We start from the raw sequence: 24409 nt of genomic DNA on the forward strand, positions 1-24409 counted from the left end.
AATGCGATGGGACCAGACAGGATCCATCCCAGGATACTAAGGGAGCTCAGAGAGGTTCTGGCGAGTCCTATTAAAGACTTGTTCAACAAATCTCTGGAGACGGGAGTGATTCCTGGGGATTGGAGGAGAGCGGATGTGGTCCCTATTCATAAAAGTGGTCACAGGGATGAAGCAGGAAACTACAGGCCGGTGAGCCTCACTTCAGTTGTTGGAAAAATAATGGAAGTGTTGCTGAAAGAAAGGATAGTGTACTTCCTTGAATCTAATGAGTTACAGGATCCGAGGCAACATGGCTTTACAAAAGGTAAATCGTGCCAAACGAACCTGATTGAATTTTTTGATTGGGTGACCAGAGAACTGGATCGAGGACATATGCTAGATGTAATTTACTTGGATTTCAGCAAAGCCTTTGATACAGTTCCTCATAGGAGGCTGTTGAACAAACTTGAAGGGCTGAAGTTAGGACCCAAAGTGGTGAACTGGGTCAGAAACTGGCTGTCGGACAGACGCCAGAGGGTGGTGGTTAATGGAAGTCGCTCGAAGGAAGGAAAGGTGACTAGTGGAGTCCCTCAGGGTTCTGTGCTGGGGCCAATCCTGTTCAATATGTATGTGAGTGACATTGCTGAAGGGTTAGAAGGAAAAGTGTGCCTTTTTGCAGATGATACCAAGATTTGTAACAGAGTAGACACCGAAGAGGGAGTGGAAAATATGAAAAAGGATCTGCAAAAGTTAGAGGAATGGTCTAATGCCTGGCAACTAAAATTCAATGCAAAGAAATGCAGAGTAATGCATTTGGGGATTAATAATAGGAAGGAACCATATATGCTGGGAGGAGAGAAGCTGATATGCACGGACGGGGAGAGGGACCTTGGGGTGATAGTGTCCGAAGATCTAAAGGCGAAAAAACAGTGTGACAAGGCAGTGGCTGCTGCCAGAAGGATGCTGGGCTGTATAAAGAGAGGCGTAGTCAGTAGAAGGAAGAAGGTGTTGATGCCCCTGTACAGGTCATTGGTGAGGCCCCACTTGGAGTATTGTGTTCAGTTTTGGAGACCGTATCTGGTGAAAGACGTAAGAAGACTTGAGGCGGTCCAGAGGAGGGCGACGAAAATGATAGGAGGCTTGTGCCAGAAGACGTATGAGGAGAGACTGGAAGCCCTGAATATGTATACCCTAGAGCGGGGGTCTGCAACCTGCGGCTCCAGAGCCGCATGCGGCTCTTTTCCACCTTTGCTGCGGCTCCGGTAGTGTGTCACGCAGGCATGCAGCTTAAGTCCGGCGTCGCGGCGGGAAATAGCCACGCTGAGCAGTGAGCTCAGCACATACACAGATGAAAGCCTTGCTTGCTGATTGGTCCGGCAGCCCCGCCCCGCCGGACCAATCAGCAAGCAAGGCTTTCATCTGTGTAGTGCTGAGCTCACTGCTCAGCATGGCTATTTCCCCCGCGACGCTGGACTTGTAAGGTGCCTGAAAAAGAAATCATCCTGGCCGGGGTCGGTGTCATGCTCCGGAGATCTACAGCCTTCCTATCTCCCTCTCCCTTCTACCTGCTTCCGGCCACATCCCCTGCTCCGCGGCTCTCTTCGGCAACTCAGCAGCAGCGATCGACACAAGCTTCTGACGTCGGGGCCTACCCTCTGCGAGTCCTGCTTGTTTCAACTTCCTTTTTCCACAAAGGCGGGACTCGTAGAGGGAAGGCCTCGATGTCGGCAGCTTGTCTTGATCACTGCTGCTGACGAGTTGCTGAAGAGAGCCGCGGAGCAGGGGGGTGTTGCCAGGTGCAGGTAGAAGGGAGAGGGCCAGATGCAGGACTCGTGGGTGAGGGAGGAGAAGAGAGAGAGAAAGAGAGAGGGGAGGGAAACAAAAGGAAATCTTTCATACTGGGCTGGGCCGGAGTGGAGGGAGGGTGGAAAGATTCTGGCTACAGGGTGCATTAACAATGGAAAAGGGGGGAAAGCTGAAAATGGAGATAGTGACACAAAGAAGAGAAAGGGTAAGCAGGACCTACTGAATAAGGATAGAGATACAGAGGGGACATGAAGAGGAGGTGAAATAGAGACATAGAAGTAATGCTGAAAAAGTGGGGGGGGGGGGAGATAAAGACATTGAAAGGGCAAATGGTGAACATGGCGTAAAGATAAGGACAGAGACAAATGAAGATTCTGAAAAAGTGGTGAGATAGGGATATAGGTGAGATGGACACAAAGAAGGGTGATGCTGGAAAATAGGTGGAATGGTAATTCTGACAGACACAGAAGGGAAATGCTGGATCAAGGAGAGATGGGGCTCAGGCTGGATGGAATGAGGAGAAATGCCTTGTTGGCCCGGAACTTTCTCTCCTACGTCAGAATTGACGTCAGGGAGCGGAATGCTGGTCAGCGCAACACTTCTGCAGGGAAAGCTTGGGACGGCGGTGGCTTGGGGGCTGTTCCCCGATTGCGGTGGCAGCAAACCGAGTGGCTTGGGGGACGGCACGGAGACAGAAAGAAGGGGGAACAGGGAGACAGAAAGAAAAAGTTGGGGGAGAGAATGAGGTCTGGAGGAGAGGAAACATACAGGAGGCTGAAAGAAAGGAAGAAAGATTGGATGCACAGTCAGAAGAAGAAAGTGCAACCAGAGACTCATGAAATCACCAAATAGCAAAGGTAGGAAAAATGATTTTATTTTCAATTTAGTGATCCTGTATATAGCATTAAGATAAGAAACAATATATGCAGTGTTAGATTTGTTTTATAATGGTTTTGCGGCTCCAAGTTTTTTTTTCTTTTCGAAAACGGGTCCAAGTGGCTCTTTATGTCTTAAAGGTTGCAGACCCCTGCCCTAGAGGAAAGGAGAGACAGGGGAGATATGATTCATATGTTCAAATACTTGAAGGGTATTAATGTAGAACAAAATCTTTTCCAGAGAAAGGAAAATGGTAAAACCAGAGGACATAATTTGAGGTTGAGGGGTGGTAGATTCAGGGGCAATGTTAGGAAATTCTACTTTACGGAGAGGGTAGTGGATGCCTGGAATGCACTCCCGAGAGAGGTGGTGGAGAGTAAAACTGTGACTGAGTTCAAAGAAGCGTGGGATGAACACAGAAGATTTAGAATCATAAAATAATATTAAATATTGAACTAGGCCAGTTACTGGGCAGACTTGCACGGTCTGTGTCTGTGTATGGCCATTTGGTGGAGGATGGGCAGGGGAGGGCTTCAATGGCTGGGAGGGTGTAAATGGGCTGGAGTAAGTCTTAACAGAGATTTTGGCAGTTGGAACCCAAGCACAGTACCGGGTAAAGCTTTGGATTCTTGCCCAGAAATAGCTAAGAAGAAAAATTTAAAAAAAAATAAAATAAAAAAATTTAAATTGAATCAGGTTGGGCAGACTGGATGGACCATTCGGGTCTTTATCTGCCGTCATCTACTATGTTACTATGTAACTAGTTTAAAAAGGCTACTGCTATTTGTAGATACATTACCAATTTTTTGGGCATAAATTTTTTTTCTTTTCCTTGGTTAAGTTTTTATAGTATTTCAGTTTTTGACACCAAACCTCTCTAAGCTCTAAAGTTCCTAGTTTTAACCATTGCCTCTCTAGCTTTCTTAGTTCCCTCTTTTTCTCTAAAAGCTCTGAATCAAACCAACCCTCTAAGTTTCTAAGTCTCTTTCTTCTTATTTTCAGTGGAGCCATTTCGTTTAAAATATGGGCGCTAGTATTGATCCAGGAACTCATAAAATTCTCATTTTCTTCATCTTGATTAGCAATAATATCATAATGCGACCAAAATTCTGTGGGGTTAACCTTACCTCTACTTACGTGGAATTGTAACCCAAAACTTAGAATTTTGATGGATGCCAGGAGATATGAGAGAATTGATTTGTATCAAATTATTGGGGAGAAAGGAAGTAGCTGTGGTGGTATATAATACCAGAGATATGAATGAAAGCTATACTAAGATCTTATGGTGATTCACTGCTTCCCTGCTGTGATGTCATCTTTCTGCCACCATTGCTTATAAAATCAACCAGTATTGTGGGGCAAGGCCTTAGGCATATGCACAAATGGAAACGTTCTTTTGGAACCCCTTCAGAGCTACTGGAGAACAAATATTAATTGTTTCATCAGGATCTCACTGGGTTTGATGAGTGTATGATTTACGATTTAATTTTATATGAGTTGTCATAGGTAACAAGACCAACCTAATAGATATGTGTGATTTCAGAGAGTTTTAAAAACTTGGTTATTTGAAAGAGATTTGCTTCAGTAAAGGTGAGATTATAAGGAAATGTTTTTATGGATCTATATATTATGAAAGGGTCAAATGTTTATTTTCCCTGGCTACTTCTTATGGGAACTTTTTGCAAGGAATTTGTGGAATAAAAGCATTTATTGGATAGATATATCATATTGGATTCTAGTGGAGGTGGTATATAATTCCCTCCCTCTAGTGAGGGTATTTCCCTCAGTTCTGAAGATGGAATCTCTTTTTCCCCCCTTCAACCTCTTTGAATGCATTTAATGTTAATCTTGTGCTAGCCCTCACCTTTAGGTAAATTACTCAAGTCTGATACTGCTCCTGCCCCTAAAGTAAAATATGCTCAAAGTTGTCACAATGCCAAAACCAGTAGCTGGCTGTTTAGATTCTCGATCAAAGCAAGATGTATCTTTATTGGGTACTGGGCATGTTGTCAAACTGACAGAGAGTGTGTTATAACTATATAAATTTACTAACGAGGTTGTGGTCAAGCTTGAAGATATTGATCAGAAAATTGATTTTTTTTTTTTTTTATAGAAAGCTGTTAGATTTGGAACCTTTAAGTTCAGTCTCTTCAGGCTGTTAGTGTATCATGAATAAAGGATAGTTTTTCCTTCATCGTAAATTGGAAGCAGACAAATGGTGGGTGAGTGAGACAAACCCTGGGGTACTCTGGTAAATTAATATTGTTTGGCATATGTAAAGGTTGTGAGGTCCCTTGAGAGCTCATGAAGGGGAATGAAAACAGAGCAATTGGCAATATCTGACATGGAGTAATACTCATGATGGGGCCTAATAGCATTCAGGATATTCTGCAGGGAGGCCCAAAGTGGCTATTTAGTACGAAATCTGCTGTGAGGTGCCAGTCCACCCTATTAAATGTTCTCACTGACTGGAAAGGGCTGCTTTAGGAAGTTGAAGTCTCCAAGTATGATGACTTGGTTGTATGTGATGACCAGTTTGCTGAGGATGGAATAGTAGGTCATCTAGGACAGTCGTTGGGGAGTGTCGTGCTCTGTAATAACAAGGCGAGAGTCAGGTCTCTGTTGTGACCCACAGAGAAGGTGAGGCACTCTAGTGCATTTAGTGTGATGGCCTCTATCAGACTTTGGTTGAGGTTGGACTTAATGATGGCGGCTACTCTTCCACTTCTAGTGTCAGTACATGAGTAAGCTATCACTTGATATCCTGGAGAACACAGTATTCCCAAGTTAGTTTTGTCATTATCTTTAAGCTAGGTTTTGGTAATTAGGAAGGCATCCCAGTTATTGTCTGTGAGAAGGTCATATCTGATGGATAGGCTTAAGGTAGCAGGGGTCTGCATGGTAAGGATTTCCTGTGGGGACGATGACAGAGGTCACCATATTGACCCTGGCCTGTGATTACTGGGATGGGGGAATAAATGTTGGCATACATGTTGGTAATTTGCAGTAAGTAGGAGAACATTGGTATTATGAAGGCTATGTAATTTGGAGTGGGTATGGTGGCTAGGTTGGCTCAGTTAAGGATATGGAACTGCAGTAGGTTTTGGTTGGGTAGCAGGTGGGGTATGTTGGGGTTGATTTGGAGGTGGGTCTATATGTGTAATGTGTGCCTAGGGGTGGATGGGAGGGCCTAAGCTGGGATCACTGTGTGGGTGTGGAGACTATCTTGAAGGGTCTCCTGCAGTTAGCATATGTATATCAATGGTGCAGTTTTATGGAAGCAGAAAGTCTATTAGTCAGAGTAAGGAGAGATTTGGGGAGCAGCTTCCAGTCTGTTATAGTGGTTCTGTTAAAGTCAGATTTAGAAGATTAACAAACATGGGAGGTCCCAGAGGGCCAAGGCCTTGGTGAAACTTTATCCAATGAATGCTGATTTTATCCAGCTATGTAAGATGGGTGAGGAACTGGTTGAGTAACAGGAAGTAAACAATGTATTAAAAAAACCAAGCCTAGGAATATCAACAGTGTGCTTGTTTGAATGAGTATCAACAGAAGGGAAGGAAATATATTTCCTTTGTGTAGCTGATCCAGTGTAGCTGATCCAGTGAAACTTTAATCTGAGTACTTACTCTGTTCAGTTCTGGAGGTCATACATTTGCTAGGACATGGGAGCGATTTCCAAAGTGAAACAAAGTCTGCAACTCAGACCTTATAAAAGGACTTAGAATGTTGAAAATGAATTAACTGGTGCAAGGAAAGATATAGAAGCATCCAAATATTTGACTTCAATAAATTATAAGAAGGTGAGATTTTCCATAGAGAGAAAGAAATGCATGAATAAGAGATCATGATTTGAAATTGCAGGGTTGAATCATTCAGAAGAAATTTGAGAAAATACTGAGATGTCTAGAATAGTCAATCAGCAGAGGTAATGGTAACCAAAACCATGATGGAATTTGGGACCGATATATGGGACAGGAGTAAGGTTGATTGTGCTGCAGTATTGCAAATGACCCACTATTCACTCTCTGGGAAGCAAGCGGAGGAGGGAGAGATTTAAAAGAGAATGTAAGGTACTGATAAGAGAAGTGTGTTAGTGACAATTGCAGACCAGGGGTCTGCAGAGTAAGAAGAATACAACTCCATGAAAACCAGCTGGTTTAACACCAGTTATTTTCAAATAAATCTACTAAAATATAGATGGACAGATATCAGGGCAACAATCTGTCTAGTTTTGACAGCTATTCCGATAATTGCAAAACAGGAAGTTACATCAGAAGGAAGGATGCCAGCAGAGGGAAAGCCCAAGAACAGGCCTGAATCGGTGAGTCCACATTTTTTTCCCCCAAAACAAATTGATTTGATTCAGCCAAACAGAATCTGTGAATTGAATTGTGAATCAGGCTGCAGTAATCTCCACATATATGTACCTGCACTCTTCACATCCAACATACTGTACAAATAGATACTTTCCACCCCCTCACATAAGTCTGTTTCCATATGGAGGAAGGAGACATGCAATTGTGGACGTTCAACTTGTTTATTACTTTACTGCTAACCAAAAACTTTTTTTGTTTCCATTTGAAATTTTTATTTATTAAAATTCGTATACAAAGTAAAAGATGCAACACTCAGAAAACAGACACAACCTAAACAGAACGGAAGATAAGAAGTCATCCACGTGGTTTCTTCACGGAGACTAAAAGATCCCAGCAAAACAGGTCAAAAACCTCCCAAATCATTTTAATTTTTAAATTATACACCCAGCAGGCCTGAACTATACTGTGGCATAATGGTAGTTTTTGCTGCACATTCTGGTAAGACAAAACCTTTTATATTGTCCTTCACTCCTAAGAGAACACATTTCATAAAATTTGAAAACATTCAAAGTACTTCCAAATCAATATAATGATTTTGCCATTGGGTGATGTGGGGAACCTCTGCATGTCCTGTAGAAAATATCAAACCTCAACAAAACGTTCATACCACTGAAAACAGCTGCACATTTCAGTAGTGTGTGATTTATTGCTGAATCCCTATTGCTTCCTCTCGCTCTGTCCACTAAGGTCCTGATGCTCAAAAGCTTTCCGTGCAAGTAAGACTGGTTGTAGCCAGTCTGCCTTGCAAGTTAGCTCAGCCTCCAATGCGTAAAAGGGTTCTTGGGAACTTTTACCAATCATGGTAGAAGCCACAGAGAATCCTATGCAAATGCATTTCAAGGAGATCAGTAGTTTTTTGGGGTAGGGTTTTTTTTTTTAAATCATTTTTATTAAGTCTTTGTTCTTAAAAATAGAAATATAGGTCACCACAAACCAACAACCACTAACAAGAGAAAATGCTAAAACAATCGGGTCTTACATGTCATTCCTTCACGAAGACCCACGGAAACCAAACCCCCCCACCTCCCCCCAGCACTCCAGTGTCAAAAGTTCAATAAAGAACTGCGAGCTCTAGGGGACAATCCCTTCCAAATTGGAGCCCAGCTTCTCCTGAATTTCCTCTCCTCCGAATCTCCCCTCCGAACATCCAGGTATTCAAATTTCAAAAGGCTCAGTAATTTTAAAATGAGCGCACTGTGTAATGCACAGCATGGAATGTGCATCTCTTACTGTGCAAATTTTCCAGCAGATCTGGAGCTGTCAGTGACTTCCCTGGTAGAAGCAGTTTGCTTTAATTTGAGCAGTTTAATTTAATTTAATTAGTTTGCTTTAATTTGAGCTGCATGTCTGATGTGCATGTGTTGTATGTCCCGTGCCTAATAGCCACGTCAAAAACTAATGTGTAACTCAAGAAAAAAAAGTCTGAATTTGTTGCAGCCAAAGAGGATTCAGCTGTGGCTGGAAAGTTGGGGTTTTATTTTATTTTTTTATTTTTTTTGGGGGGGGGAGTTGCCCTTGTTGCTGCTAATCAGTGCTCCATGATTACAGCCATGCACTGTACTGGGCCTGCACACAAGAGCTGTGCCTAATGCTGGTCCTCTCTATTTGCATGCTATTTATGCTGAGCATCAGCCGGAAAATGAAACTTACTCCCAACCCAGTGTTTTCCACTGGAATGGAAATTAATTCTGCATTTTAATCAGGTTAATTACATCCTGAAACTTCTATGTCTGCTAGTCTAAAGATATTATCAGATTACTACAATAGTAAGTCAAGCTATACTTCAAAACTGCTGCTGTACTGGGGAGTTTGCCAATACCAAAGCCATCCTAATGCGAGGTTATTGATTTCTGCAACAAGGTTTCTCTCTTCTGCCTGGCTCATAGACACTTCCTAGTAACATCTACATTCATTTCCAAGCTGGAATTCACCTTCCTTAACACTTACACATCGGGGTCACATGATGCACTCGATCTAGCCAGATGTGCTTCAGCTTGGCTCCACGGCACTTCACTTAAAAGCCTGCAAAAAACCTCGCTTAAATCCGATTTTCAGGGCAGATCTCACTACCTCCCAGGAGTTTGCATTGAGCAAGGTGTGGCTCATTCTCTCTGGAGTATCAGGAGTGAGGTGTGCCCGCAAAGATCCCCAAAATTCTGAAGACTAGAGCAATTATGAGTGAATCCAAGATGGTGAACAGCACTGTGATAGTTTTTCAGTACACATGCTGTTACAAGGGTGTAGGTGGTTATTTCAACTAAGGGAACCTGTACTAATTTTTGCGATTCCTATAGAGGAAATTCTTGATAGGGTTTGGGCCTAGCTGGGGGGCGTTTGTGAATTTTGGATTATTGTTGGGGTTGCAATTTCCTGGGTAATGGTTAAACTCAAGATAGCCACACTTAATGTGAATGGAATACATTCACCTGTTAAACGGGAAAAAAAAATCTTAAACTGGTTCAGGAGGGACCGAGTAGATATTGTATTTCTCCAAGAAACACAGCTCACAACCATAGAGCATGATAAATTAAAGAGACGGGTAGGTAAGGTATGTTGCTCCACCTATAGTAGTTGCCAAAGAGGGGTGGCTGTCCTGTTCCATAAACAACTCGCATTTCATGTACACAAGGTTCTTCAGGAGAAAGAGGGCAGATATGTCTTAGTGTTATTTCGCAATGTTTATGCTCCTAATGTTTATAATTGCCGTTTCTTCTCAGAGGTCCTACCTAAGTTGGTACAATATCCCGAATATAGGCTGATTCTTGGAGGGGATTTTAACATTAAAGCCAACCTCATTCAGTATTCAAAATACTGAAAGGATTTGACAAAATGGAGCAGGGAAAGCAGTTATTTACAATGTCCAATGTGACACGGACAAGAGGACATAGACTGAACTGAGGGGGGGACAGGTCCAGGACGAATATCAGGAAGTTCTGTTTCACGCAGCGAGTAGTGGACACCTGGAATGCTCTCCCAGAGGAAGTAATTGCAGAATCCACCATTCTAGGATTTAAGGGCAAATTAGATGCACTCTTCTTAAGAGTGGCATAGAGTGATACGGGTAAGGGTAAATTAGATGCACATCTCCCTTGAGAAGCATACAGTGATATGGGGACTAAAACTATGCCAGAGTACACCTGGCGGGGCCTCCGCATGTGCGGATCACCGGACTTGATGGACCCAGGGTCTGATCCGGAGATGGCAATTCTTATGTTCTTATGATAGATTGTAACCCAACCAAAAAAGTGCCCTAGGGAACATAGTGCTCAGGGGGTAAACTTTCTCACTGGTCAGTTGGACCTATTAGATATCTGGCGGGTTCGTCTCTAACCCTCATAATGTATACGTTTGTTTGGACAACCTCTTGCTTTTCTCCTCTATGATGTCCCCGGTAGATGAAGAACAAATCTTGGTGGCTCCCTTATCTGATCATTCGCCGGTGATCTAGTCTTTACATATCACTTCTGACTCTACTTAGAGCTGTTGTTTCCTTTCTATCTATACAAGGACCTGGAGTTTAACAAATATTTAAGGGAACACTGGATGGAATATCACCGTAATAACTACACCAGGTATTAATCCAGTAGAGTTTTGGGAAGCATCTAAAGTGTTATTAGAGGCTATATTATTGCATACTTTTCAGAAAAGAGGAAAAAGCAAGAGGCAGAACTTTTGGTTCTCTTCAGCTGCTATATAGGCAGCATATTGCCAGCATGACTGAGATTGATTGATAGAAATTAAACGTATTTAGAAGGAAAATTGATGAAATTTTTGCCCAAAGAGCAGCTAGGGACATTTATTACCAAAGGTATAGATGGGGGGAAGGCCGGTAGTTAGCTAAATTATTTTGCCCAATACAGGAAAATCAGGTGATCTTATCCATCAAAGACATTAAGGGACAACTATATACTACTGAGAATCACATTAGATAGTAATTTGTACAATATTATGCAGACTTGTATTCGCAAAAACCTTTTGATATCCAGGAATGCAACACATTTTTTTAATAAAATTATTATTCCAAAATTGACTAAAGAACAAGGTGACATATTAAATGCACTAGAAAAGACCCACGAGAGACAGAATAGAATCCCTGAAATTAACTAAAGCACCAGGACCAAATGGATGCGCACCAGAGACTTTGAAAAATATAATGTGATAGTACACTTTTGCACATCACCCACATGTGAGAATATCTGCCTGATGTCCTTGGATAATAACTGTTGCAGGAAATTAACTGTGCTATATGTGCCTTTATGGAGAAAGATCAGCATATGTGTCTTGATCACCTAGGCACCATCTTGTAAAATTAGCCTTCATGTGGGGCCACCACAGTCTACGCTATCATGCATGACTAGATTCCATTTCCAGACCTGGCATTTTTCCCTCTGGTTGATTGGAGCTAAACATGCTGTCACAGGATTAATTTGTGGCTGGATTTGTTCAGGTGTTGTACCTAACTGATGAAAACCAAAAAAACCTCTGTGGAGTGACGATGTTCCTAAATGGACTTTATTTGAAAGTGTCAAAGTTCCAAAGGTACACTGAAATCATCCACATAAAATAATTCCATCCACATAAAAATAAATCATCCACATAAGAGCCTTAAAGGACCTAGTCCGCTAGGGATACAGGACCCAACACGGTCCGCGTTTCGACAAAAAGTCTTCTTCAGGGGTCCCTGGGGGTCCTATAAAGGTGAGTATGTGGAAAACAATTGTGTGGTGAGCCGGAAGTGAGACACTGCTTGCGTTTGCAAATTTTCTTCTCTGTGGATATTTTGGGCTCAATTCCTTTTGTTTTTTGCTTGTACCTAACTGATGATCATTTCATAAATGTATAATACCTATTTAGGCTGCTTTCATATATGAGGGAGCATCTATTTAAAGGCTAGATGTGTTTTTTTGTTGGTTTTTTTTTTAAATTAAAAATACTAGTCTAGGCTTAGGGCACAAAGAAGCCACTGGGTATCCAGTATATGTATATTGGCAAATTGTACAGATTCATTCTTTCAGTTGTACCAGTGATCTCAGCATCCCCTGAGATAAGAGGTTATTCATTGCTGAGGCTGATTGTGTCTGGTACTTTTTCTGAACAGTTTCATGGTGTCAGTTGCCAGGTCTACCACAATAAACAGTTGTTTCATCATACACTAGCCTGATCTGTATACTGTATATGTCTCTGTGGTATTGAGGTTTATAAATAGAAAACAAGATGAGGTATTGGTGCCAATTTTTTTATCCTAATATACATCTTTTATTTCTGAGCGTCTTACAACAGCAGTTTTATGAAAGGTGGTGGGGGGGGGAGGGCACCTGCTTTGATTGTAGCCACAGAAAGGTGGCTTATCAAATCCCTTTCCTGTTACAGGATGCATAAAATTTCCCAAAGCACTGTTCAAATGAATAGAAGGAATAAGTGTGGATGCATTGAAAAATACCTATGCTAGAAAAGACAAGCAGCTGTGCTACTGCGATTACTACTTGTCTGTTCTGTTGCACTCTTAATCATATGCAGCACTGCTAGAAATGTATGGCTGTTCCTGCACCATGATGTATGTACCTTGCTTGGGATACAGATACGATGAGACTGTGGAAATTGTATCTATTGTAACAAACATGGTTAAAATCAACAAGGCTATAGTGAAGAAGAGTCGAAGTTTAATATTTAAAAGCAACTTGAAAAAAAGTTAGCTTTTGGCATGAGTTGAGTATGACTAGAGAGGGAGCATGACCCACCAACCAAGAGAGGGCTGTTTTTAAGTGTATAGTTCAGACTATTAGAAAGCATGACGATCGTTAGAAGACAGGATAAGAGCAGCTTTCTACAGTAGATAAATAGAGAATGTGAAGAGAGAAGTAATAAGGTGATGCAGAGCAGAGCAAATGCACTTGGAGGGGACATTGAATGGTCTGTGAGAACTGTAGTCCCAGGCTATGCCCTGAGGCTTTTCCTTCTGCATTTATCTTATGAATGAGTGAGAGACGTCTGTCTGTCTGTCTGTCTATATATACTAAGAATTTTTCATTGTATATATTTGGGCTTCTGAGATATATTTTTGTTGAAGTGGTGATTTTGTAGTGAGCTAGAATAGTGACCCAGGAAAAAGTGTTGCATGATCATAATGATATTGGAGGAAGATGAGTTGAGCAATTTGGATTTTTAATAGACGTTAATGGTGCTGGGTCAGCGAGAGATTGTTAGGATCAGATTACAATAACATAAAGGAAAGATATGAGACCAGTAGATTTGTTTTGATAGTATGCATAGAAAGAGAGGGTGGGGGCCAGCCCAATGTTTTGTATAGACATGTGGGAGGGACCTGATGCCTGACTCATGGGGGAAAGAAAATTGTAAATGATCCAAAGAATGCTCCCTCATGGTTTTAAAGCAAGAAGCAAGAAAGCTGATCTTATACAGTATATTGAATCATTGAGACTAGTGACTCCATAGAAAAAAGCTGGCAGAGCTAGAACTGTTGTTACCTAAAGTTAGAAAAGCCAGTTGCAGTGACTGTGGATATGTTTGTTTGTGAGTGTGTATGTGGTATTTATTAGGATCCAACTGAGCAAGAAGGTGTTTCATGACTTTATGGAGAAAACTTGCCCTGTCTTGGCAAATTAGATTTTTATCCCCAATCTGAAGAGTAATGGAAGGCTATCATTAACCGAAAAGTCTTTTCTCTTAAGGGACCTTGAAAGATTATTAGAATTAGACTTCAATAATTAATAATTTAGTGTATACTAGTATTTTAGCCCGTTACATTAATGGGTGCTAGCTGTCTGTCTTTCTTTCCCCCCCACATCCCTGTGCAGCAGCCACAGCAGCATTCCCTCCCCATCCATGTCCCTTTGCAGCATCATTTCATTTCCCCCCACCCTACTTCCCTGTACAGCAGCATTTTGATCCCCTCCACTTCCCTGTGCAGCAGCCACAGAAGCAGCTTTCGCTCCCCCCCACACCACTTCCCTGTGCAGCAGTAGCATTTCCCTTACCCCCCCCTTCCCTTCCCGCAATCCTGCCCCCCCCACACACACACTACCCTGTGCAGCAGCCGAATTTCCCTGCCTTCCCTGTGCAGAAGCAGCATTTCCCCCCCCCCACACACACACACACTTCCCTGTGCAGCAGCATTTCCCGGCCTTCCCTGTGCAGCAGCAGCTTTTTCCGCTGCCTCCTTCCCAGCCGCCGCATTGAAATTAATAGAAAAGTGTTGCACCGCGCTACCGCTGGCTTTGGCATCTTCTATCCACTGCGGCTAATCCTAGCGGAAACAGGAAGTAGTCAGAGAGGGCGGGCCACAGTGGACAGAAAACTGCGAGGCCAGCGTTCGCGCGATGCAGCGCTTTTCTTTTAATTTAAACGCGGGTGAGCTGGGCAGAAGGAGGAGGCTTTTGACGGTAAAAGCAGAGCCCCAGGATTAGGAAATGAGTGATCCTGAATCCAAGGAAGAAAGTCGTGTCATGGAGGAACTGTGTGAATTGAATGAAATGGTGTGAGAGTTGGGTTCTAGTCCACTAGACATGCCTAAGGAGTTCATGGATTTGTGCGTGTGATTGTTAATGTCCCGGTGGCCCTGACGCAGTGGATGTATGTAATTCCCGCGAAACGCTGGCTGCGTTGGCAGACGGACATGAACTAACTGAGGTTTTAAAAAAAGACTCCCACAGCGAAGACTATTCAACAATAAGATAAGTTGTGTGGTCTAGTTTTTCAAATTTGGACAATATGCACAGTATTCGCTGAAGATTTTTTGAAAACGCATTACATCTTCAGTAGTGATTGGTGAAGGGTTTATATTAGCTTTAAAAAATAGCACAAAAAAAGTAAAAAAAAGTATTTATTGGCCAATGATTGGAGCAGGAGTATTACATCTACGCGGATCATCTCAGCTTGTGATTGTATGGCTGTGCGTAGGCTCCATCTCTGAGGCCGCTTAGTAAGCCCTACAGTGTTAGGGTTTAACAATACTGATGTGTATTGTTCTATATAAGTGGTATTGTACAGTATTTTTGTGATTGTGACATATACCACTGGGTTGTATGATTTTAAAAATCTCTGTAACAATTATAATCAAAATTGGTGTTTTAATTGGTTTAAGTTGCATCCAGACTAACTTATTTTTTTTAGATAGGTGCCTGTCATGGGTCCCTATTATGCTATTAACGTAAATTTTAATTCCAGAGATTTGGAGGTTTAAATTTTAAAGTGTGCCTATGATGTCATCCTAACACTAAATGTGTATTAGCTTTAAGCTTTTTCTTCTCTTTGACGGTTCAACTCCTGGAGTCAGTGCTGGTTAAATAAGACCTTAATTTTAGAAAATCTTGCTTAGTTTATGGCTTTAGGAATGCTGGAAAAAACAAAACACTTTTATGTTTTTCTTTCTAGAACAAGCTTGCCCTCTCCAATGTTTTCCAGAAATGATTTCAGTATTTGGAGCATCTTAAGGAAATGCATTGGCATGGTATGTAAAAACTCTAAGCCATGTAATGTACCAGATGAAAGCAAACTCTTTGGAAGCATTTTGTATCCTCTTCTATCAAGACTAACCACCATTCCTATTTCTTTTTCTGCATTTTTTTTTGTTTGTTTGTTTAACTGTTTGTGAAACATCCACAATGTCCAGTTGCAGTGAGGAGTGATAATGCTTTTCGTAGTGTTTCCCAATCAGCTGTGTTGCAGAAAAGTCAGTAGAACCGGATGCACAGTTTCAGATGAGCACATGAGCCCAGCTTTCAGCACCTCATCACAAGAGATGCCACTGGTGTGTCCTAAATATGCAGGAACATATGTCATCTTGCAGGACTCGCTCCTTTCTAATGACAGCACGAATCCTGGAGTAGGGAAATTAATGGCTAGCACAGGGGTAGGGAACTCCGGTCCTCGAGAGCCGTATTCCAGTCGGATTTTCAAGATTTCCCCAATGAATATGCATAAGATCTATTTGCATGCACTGCTTTCAATGCATATTCATTGGGGAAAATCCCAATGAAAACCTGACTGGAATACGGCTCTCGAGGACCGGAGTTCCCTACCCCTGGGCTAGCATATAGGGCTCAGATTGCATTCAATGCCATCTCCTGAGCTGCTGCTTTTGGGTCCTTCCAGCATCTGGTAGAACTGTACTTTTAACATTTTTTGACTGAAACACTCAATTTAATGTGGAAAAAGTTAATTTGACACTAATATTACTTCTTTCTATCTATGCCTTGTTCTATGCAGGCTTCCAGCATCGGCTAACAGCTCCTGTTGAACCCATAGAGGTCAAGTTACAGTATCCTGTTGACCTACATAGATTAATGGGTTCATAGACAACGGCGTGAAAGACAAATGCGCGTGCCGACAATTGAGCGCAGCGCGCGCTGCTCTAAATTACAGTTTTTAGGGGCTCCGACGGGGGGTTTTGTTGGGGAACCCTCCCAGTTTACTTAATAGACATTGCGCCAGCGTTATGGGGGGTTTGGGGGGTTGTAACCCTCCACATTTTACTGTAAACTGAACTTTTTCCCTAAAAACAGGGAAAAAGTGAAGTTTTCAGTAAAATGTGGGGGGTTACAACCCCCCACACCCCCCACAACGCCCCCACAACGCGGTGCAATGTCTATTAAGTAAAGTGGGGGGTTCCCTCCCATGCCCCCCCGTCGGAGCGCTAAAAACAGTAATTTAGAGCGGCGCGCGCTGCGCTCAATTGTCTGGGCGCGCCTTTGTCCCGGCGTCCTTTTGACCTGACACCAGATTAATGATGCCAAACTCTCATTTAAAAAAAATAGTTTCACTAATATAATGAATCTCTCCCCCCCCCCCCCATTTGGAAACTCTTAAAGTCCTTTCCAAAGTCAAACTGCCCTCCATGACAGAAATTGGCTTGTTGCACAACAATTTTGCTAATGTGGGTGAACATAAGAATTAAATCCTAATGGACCACGTGGTCCAAAAATATTAAATACTAGAAAAATAAGACCCGCCGTGGAATTATGTACTGTTGAGATAACTATTTTGTTCTATTACTTCCAATTATTTGGAAATTCTATATAAATGTGAATAGAATGGGGTAAAAAAGCCTCAAAGTATGGAGCAATTAACCCAACCAGGTTTCAAGCATGAAGAAAACACCCCCTTCCTTCCTATTAAATCTCCTTTATTTTTCCTTTTTTATATATAAATTATTTATCTTCTTTTACTAAAGTATGTTGAGCACTAATTTTTTATAAAGATTCCCATTGATATAAAAAACCAACAGAAAGTACTTATTATCAAACTGTCACTACAAATTCTTGCAATTGATTTCCAGAAAAACTTGTTTCAGTTAACCTCAGCAGATCATAAATATATCAGCCTCCAAAATTTTTGACAGTAAAATTACTTATCTGTTGTAAGCTTTTAAATCAGCTATTTGTTGAAAGGAATGCGCTGTATTAGCGCTGTCGCGCTTTGACCAAAAAAAAAGGAGATTTAATAGGACGGAAGGGGGTGTTTTGCCTATAATCTAAACGGGAGCGAGTGAATTGTGATAATATGAAGCTGACCTATGGCAGGGCAAAAAGTATGAATACATGGAGAGTAATTTTATAATAAGTTACCACTCATAGAATGAGAAGCTAAGAAGATGCCTATTTTGAGATTTTTCTAAAGCTCCTTGGGTACCTTTAATAGAGGTAAACAATTAGTAATTACAATAGAAACATACTCCTGCTAGGGAGCAGAAATAATTGATAGCATTTAACGCATGTTTATATTTTGTAAACTGTCTTTGTAAATCACTTCTCTACTCAAAGTTTACCTCAAAGCATAGCTACACACAAGCTGTATAAAGTACATGCATTTTGGTCATCATGCATAAGCTGGGGTAATGTTTTAAAAGTGCTTTTATGCAGGAAAGGTTTCTAAAAATATTCCTGTGGTGACTTGCAAGGCTTCATACCCTTAATTCAAATGCATTAAAGTAGATTTTCATTCTCTGAGCAATACAGAACTTCTAGATTGCCTAGAGTGAGAGAGAGGTAACAATCTGTCACAGGTTTTTTTTCTATCCCCTTTTGGAATAAAATATTTAGATATCTTCAGAAAGCAGAGAATGTATTAATTTTTAGAAGTTTGCTGAAAACTTGGTTCTGATAATTACTATTAGCTGAAAAGGACTGACTCAGAGGGGTGATTTTGATATTTATAATTGTGTTTTTTGACTGGCCAATAAATGTTAAACATAATCTACACTTGTACCTTATTCGTTGCGCTCTTTTTTTTTTTTTTTGGGGGGGGGGTTACATTACATTCAACCGTGAATGCTTTGTAATATATTTTGGTTTAAGTATACTGTTATAGATACACTATATATGGCTGGGTAGCTAATTCTAGTACCCGTCAGATAGCTTTTCAAAGACTCATAAGAACCCAGGGTCATAAGAACCATTTTTTTTTTTTTCAAATGATTTAAAGGGATGAGCGGGGGTTAGGAAGATGCAGCTAACCCACTTGTGTAGGCTTCAACTACTGCTACCCAGTTTGACATGATCATGCTGTGGTTTTTGTTTTGTTCTATTAGTGTATCTGGGCTATACATGGTTCTTTCTGAGTTTGCGGATTGCCATGGTCTTTCACATTTTGTTTGTAAGTTAAGGGATAGTTTCATTTTGGGGGGGGAGTGGAATAGTAGTCCATTTTGTTTTATAGGGAAGGGGAGATTTTGTGTATCATGGGGGGAGGGGGGTCTTAGACAAAATGGTTGATGAAAGTTGTATTACTTACTGGTTTTTGTTCTGTTTCCTCTGGAGTTATCAATAAAAAATTGTGAAAATAAACATAATCTACACTTTGAACATGACAGATACACTATAGAAATAGGCAATCAAGTGTTTTTGGTTTCTTATTCATTATAATTGTTTGTATAAATTCTCATACCCTTTGACTGCTTCTTCTCAGAATCCTATTTTGCAGCAATAACGGCACCGAGTCACTTTAAAGCAGTTCTTCTCAACCCAATCCACAGGACATACCCAGCCAGTTGGGTTTGCAAGATATCCCTAATGAATATGCTTGACCACCAATACACAATCTATCGGGACTTATCAACACCTATCAATAGCTTTAATCTATAATAATAAAACCCTAAGCGCGCATGCGCACTCTTACTGGCATATTCTGTGATCCCTGATCTATAGGTCCATGGCCGACAAGAGTGCGCATGCACGCTTACAAAGTTCTCTTTGTCACAGACCCCATACTCCACGCCGAAGTTTACTATGCAGGCGGGGATCGAGTTAGGAGCCGCCGTGGCATCTAAAACGGCCAAAGTTTATTTTTAAATTCAAAGCAGCCGCGGCGGCTCCTCTCACGAGCCGCACCTGCGTAGGAGAAGGCTTATGATGCAGGCGGGGATCGAGAGAGGAGCCGCCACGGCAACTTTAAACTTAAAAATAACTCCAAAAAGGAACTAAGGGAGCCGTTGTTGTTAAAGTGATCCAATTAAGCCTTCTTCTCCAACGGGGATGTAACCAGCAGCACATGTGCCTCCACCTCCTGCTATTGCAAAGTGCAAGCAAGTTTCGTGATCCCATCCGGGTAATAGCAGGTGCGTTCGGGAACAGGTAAGGGGTCCTGCTGAACAGGGAGAGCATGAAAGAGGTGCTGCTGGACAGGGGGGGAGGAAACAGGAAGGGAGGCTTACTGCTGGTCAGGGGGGGCAGGGAACAGGTGCTGATTGCCAGGGGGGAGGTAACAGGAAGGGAGGCCTACTGCTGGTCAGAGGGAGCAGGCAAGAGGTGCTGCTGGACAGGGGGGAGGTAAAACAAAGTGAGAAGGGCTGCCGCTGGACAGGGTGAACAGTGAAGGGGTGGTGGTGGACACGGGAGATAAAAGATGGGAGAAGGGCTACTGATGGACAGGGGGAGCAGGCAAGGGATGGTGGTGGACAGCTGAAGAAAGAGAGAGACAGAAAGAAAGACAGACAGCGGGAGGGAGGGAGACAGAAAGAAAGAAAGAAAGACACAGACATATATTCTAGCACCCGTTAATGTAGCGGGCTATAAGACTAGTATTATATATAAATATCTTAAAACACAAAAAGCTAATATAGCAATATCATATATCATTTATTAATAAAGATTCAAAAATTGATTATATACCTTATCATCTTACATCACATTACAATACAATAATCAAACAGACTGAGCCCCCCAGTTCATTCAACTTAATTAAAATATCTCTTATTATAGTTCATTGAAATGTTCACCCGTATGTCCATGTGTTAGCAGCAAAATTTGCACTTAATGTTTCTTATTGCAGATGTTCTTCAGTTGATTCCATTTTTTCACACAACTCATTCCATAATGTCACAAATATTTGGAAATTATGAACAATAATCACATTTGACACACTTCCATGTTTCGCCACAACGGCGTCCTCAGGACCTTTACTGGTTACGGCTCCACTCCTTGAAACATACATAAAATCTCCATTATATCCTTAACAATACTTATATATGTTGGTTTATATATATATGTATATAAAACAACATATGTAAATGGAAATGAATTTTTCAGCGGGTTACTGCTGCTGGATCTTGGTTTGGAGATCTCATCCGCGTTAGCTGCCTTTAGATATGTTGGCATAATGAACAAACAGGTATTTATCGATATTATGCAGGCACGTGGTTTTATGTAGTACGCAATTGATATTCCTTCATCTAGTATAAAATGTTGAGTAATTGATCAGTATAAATTTGAATTAATTGGTTTCAGTATTGCCACTAAATCAGAGCTTCTGATATCCCCTTTTTGAGGGTAATTTTGTAGCGCATGTATAGGCTGTTCCACTGACTAGTAGGATAGTCAGGCAAGAATTTATTATTGCTTAAAATTCTGCCTTTTATGCCGATGGATCAAAGGGGTATAAAAATCTCTGAAGAAATATCAGGAAAGAACTCTTATCAAATTGACAATAAAGAACGGAGAAAGACAACAGCATGGTACATAGAAACAGAGAAAAATGAAAGCAGATAAAGAATGTATGGCCTATCTAGTTTGTCTAATCGTGTCATCAACAATCCCCTCCTTTCCCTTACAGGTCCAGCATACTTGTCCCAAGCTTTCTTGAATTTAGTACACTGTTTTTCTCCTCCAGCTCCACTGGGAGGCCATTCCAAGTATTTACCACCCTTTCAGTGAAAAAGTATTTCCTCATCACCGACTCCATCCTGTTTATATCTTTTTGAAGGTACAGTCTCCAGAATTGTACACAATATTCTAAATGGGGGTCTCACCAATCTTATACAGGGGTATCAATACCATTACTCTCCCTATATATCCTAGCATCCTTCTAGCTTCCACCATCTCCTTTTCAACCTTGAGATCACCTTGAGATCATCACATACAATCACACCCAGGTCCCTCTCCTCTTTCGTGCACAAGAGTTCTTCACCCCCTAAACTGTACAGTCTCTTTGGATTTTTGCAACCCAAATGCATGACCTTGCATTTCTTAGCATTAAATCTTAGTTGCCAAATTTTGGACCATTCCTCAAGCTTTGCTAGATCCTTCCTCATGTTATCTATACCGTCACAGGTGTTTTACTGTATTGCACATTTTGATATCATCCACCAAGAGGCCAGAAAGCCTTTCAACAATATCACTTACATAAAATGTTAGAGAGTAGACTCAAGAATGAACCTTATGGGACACCACTGGTAACATCCCTTTTCTCAGAGCAAACTCCATTGGCTATTACCTTTGTTGCTTTCCATTCAACCAGTTCCTGAACCAGTCCATCACTTTGGGGCCAATATCAAGGGCACTCAGTTTATTTATTAGATGCCTGTATGGAACACTGTCATAGGTTTTGCTAAAATCTAAATGCACCACATCTAACATTCTTCTTCTGTCCAAATCTCTGGTCACCCAGTCAAAGAAATTGAGCAGATTTGTCTGACAAGGCCTGCCTCTAGTGAATCCATGTTGCCTTTGTTCCTGGAATCCATTGGATTCCATAAATTTCACTATTCTCTTTTTTAAAAGTGATCCCAACTAAACAATTAATTTAAAGATTAGAAAAGGCAGTGCTTTACTACTAAATCAAAGGAGATGGTGCTCCAGTATTGACAAATTTTTTTTATTTTAAAAGTCCTCCTTACCTTTACACTCCTAAGGATGGCAGTGCTCCAAAACCAGACTCAGCAGCAACCAGCATAGCTGCTGGTACTGAGACCCATATATAGTCTTTTATGCTAGTTTACAGGGGTCAGAAGTTAAGGCACCAAAATGTATTATAAAAGGCAAATCAATGCTAAAAAGTAATTATGAACCATCAAATTATGAACATAAGCATTGCCTCTGCCGGATCAGACCAGGGTCCATTGTGCCTAGCAGTCCGCTCCCGCCACGGCCCCCCAGGTCCATGACCTGTAAGTGATCCTTTACCTAAACCTTTTATTTCCTAATCATTTAATATCTTGTATAGTAACCCTCTATCTATACACTTCAATCCCCTTCTCCTTCAGGAAATCATTCAATCCCTTTTTGAAACCCAATATCGTACTCTGTCCTATCACCTCTTCTGGAAGCGCATTCCAGGTGTCTACCACCCTCTGAGTGAAGAAGAACTTCCTAGCATTTGTTCTGAACCTGTCTCCTTTCAGTTTTTCTGAATGCCTTCTTGTTTTTGTTTTTCTTGCTAATCTAAATAATCTGTCCCTCTCCACCTTCGTTATGCCTTTCATGATCTTTTATAAGTCTCTATTATGTCCCCTCAAAGTCTCCGCTTTTCCAGGGAAAAGAGCCCCAGCTTCTCTAGCCTTTCAGCATATGAAAGGTTTTTCATGCCTTTAATCATCCTTGTTGCTCTTCTCTGGACCCTCTCGAGTATTGCCATATCCTTCTTAAGGTATGGCGACCAGTATTGGACGCAGTACTCCAGATGTGGGCGCACCATCGCCCGATACAGTGGCAGGATAACTTCCTTCATTCTGGTCGTGATACCTTTTTTGATAATGCCCAACATTCTATTCGCCTTCTTTGAAGCCGCTGCGCATTGTGCCGCTGGCTTCATTGTTATATCCACCAATACCCCCAAGTCCTTTTCTAGGTTGCCTTCCCCCAGTACCATCCCTCCCATCGTATAGCTATACCTTGGGTTCCCTTTCCCTATGTGCAAGACTTTACATTGAAGCTCATCTGCCATTTTTTTGCCCACTCACTCAGTTTGCTCATGTCTCTTTGTAGTTCTTTACATTCCTCAACAGTTCTAACCCTACTGGAGAGTTTTGTGTCGTCAGCGAATTTTATAACTTTGCACTTCGTCCCTGTTTCCAGGTCATTAATGAATATATTGAACAGTAGCGGTCCTAGTACTGATCCCTGTGGGACACCACTCGTGACCCCTTTCCAGTCATAGTAGTGTCCCTTTACCCCTACTCTCTGTTTCCTGTCCGCCAGCCAATTTTTGATCATCTGTGCACGTCCCCTTCCACCCCGTGGCTCCACATTTTCCTTAGTAGGCACTCATGGGGTACCTTGTCGAAGGCTTTTTGGAAATGCAGATATGTCTATGGGGCCACCTTTGTCCAATTGTTCGCTTATCCCCTCAAAGAAGTGCAGTAGGTTCGTTTGGCATGATCTTCCTTTACAAAAACCATGCTGGCTTGTTCTCATCAGTTTATTTTTTTCTATATGCTCATCAATGATTCAGCCATCTTCCCCGGAACTGAGGTCAAGCTCACCGGTCTGTAGTTCCCCGGGTCGCCTCTTGATCCTTTTTTGAAGATAGGTGTAACATTCGCTATCCTCCAGTTCTCCGGGATTATCCCTGTTTTCAAGGATAGGTTACAAATCTGCTGCAGTAACTCCGCTGTTTCGTCTCTGAGCTCTTTCATTATTCTCGGGTGGATTCCGTCTGGGCCCGGAGATTTGTCAGTTTTTAATCTATCTATCTGTTTGAGCACGTCTTCGAGGCTTACCTCCATGCATGATAATTTTTCCTCTTGATCTCCCTTGAAGAATTTTTCCGGTTACGTTGAATGTGTCCTCTCTTGCTAGGAATCATCACTTTAAAATGCGTATGAAATACAAAAAAACATTAAAAAATAAAATTGACCCATGGGATCCTAAAAATATCACAAATAATTGCAATAAAAATGGTCTCAAAACCAACCAAAAACCTCATAACCTGAATTATACTGCTCTGGAGACCCAAAATCACAAATTTTTAATTGAAAAATATGGGGGAAACTGCATTTCTAAATCTGCAATCTGATGTTATCACATAATTTGCCTAAAAAAGCATAAAATTAGGCTAGTCACATAAAAAATCAAAAGAAAAAATAAGCTGGTGCTGCTAAATAAATGAATAAATAAAAAATTCAATGAAATCTCAAGGTG

The 24409-nt window shown here is 41.4% G+C and overlaps 1 protein-coding gene across 12 annotated transcripts in view; it reads left to right on the forward strand.

The window, feature by feature from the left end:
* The window catches only part of OSBPL1A (oxysterol binding protein like 1A), a 319072-nt gene that overhangs the window by 228316 nt on the left and 66347 nt on the right, over nucleotides 1-24409 (forward strand). For all 12 annotated transcript variants that reach the window (XM_033933855.1, XM_033933854.1, XM_033933860.1 and 9 more), the window contains one exon: nucleotides 15432-15507. In XM_033933855.1, coding sequence (XP_033789746.1) covers nucleotides 15432-15507 — 76 coding nt within the window. The remainder of the gene's footprint in view (nucleotides 1-15431; nucleotides 15508-24409) is intronic.

The sequence above is a fragment of the Geotrypetes seraphini genome, chromosome 2 (genome assembly GCF_902459505.1).
Source record: "Geotrypetes seraphini chromosome 2, aGeoSer1.1, whole genome shotgun sequence".
NCBI lineage: Eukaryota > Metazoa > Chordata > Amphibia > Gymnophiona > Dermophiidae > Geotrypetes > Geotrypetes seraphini.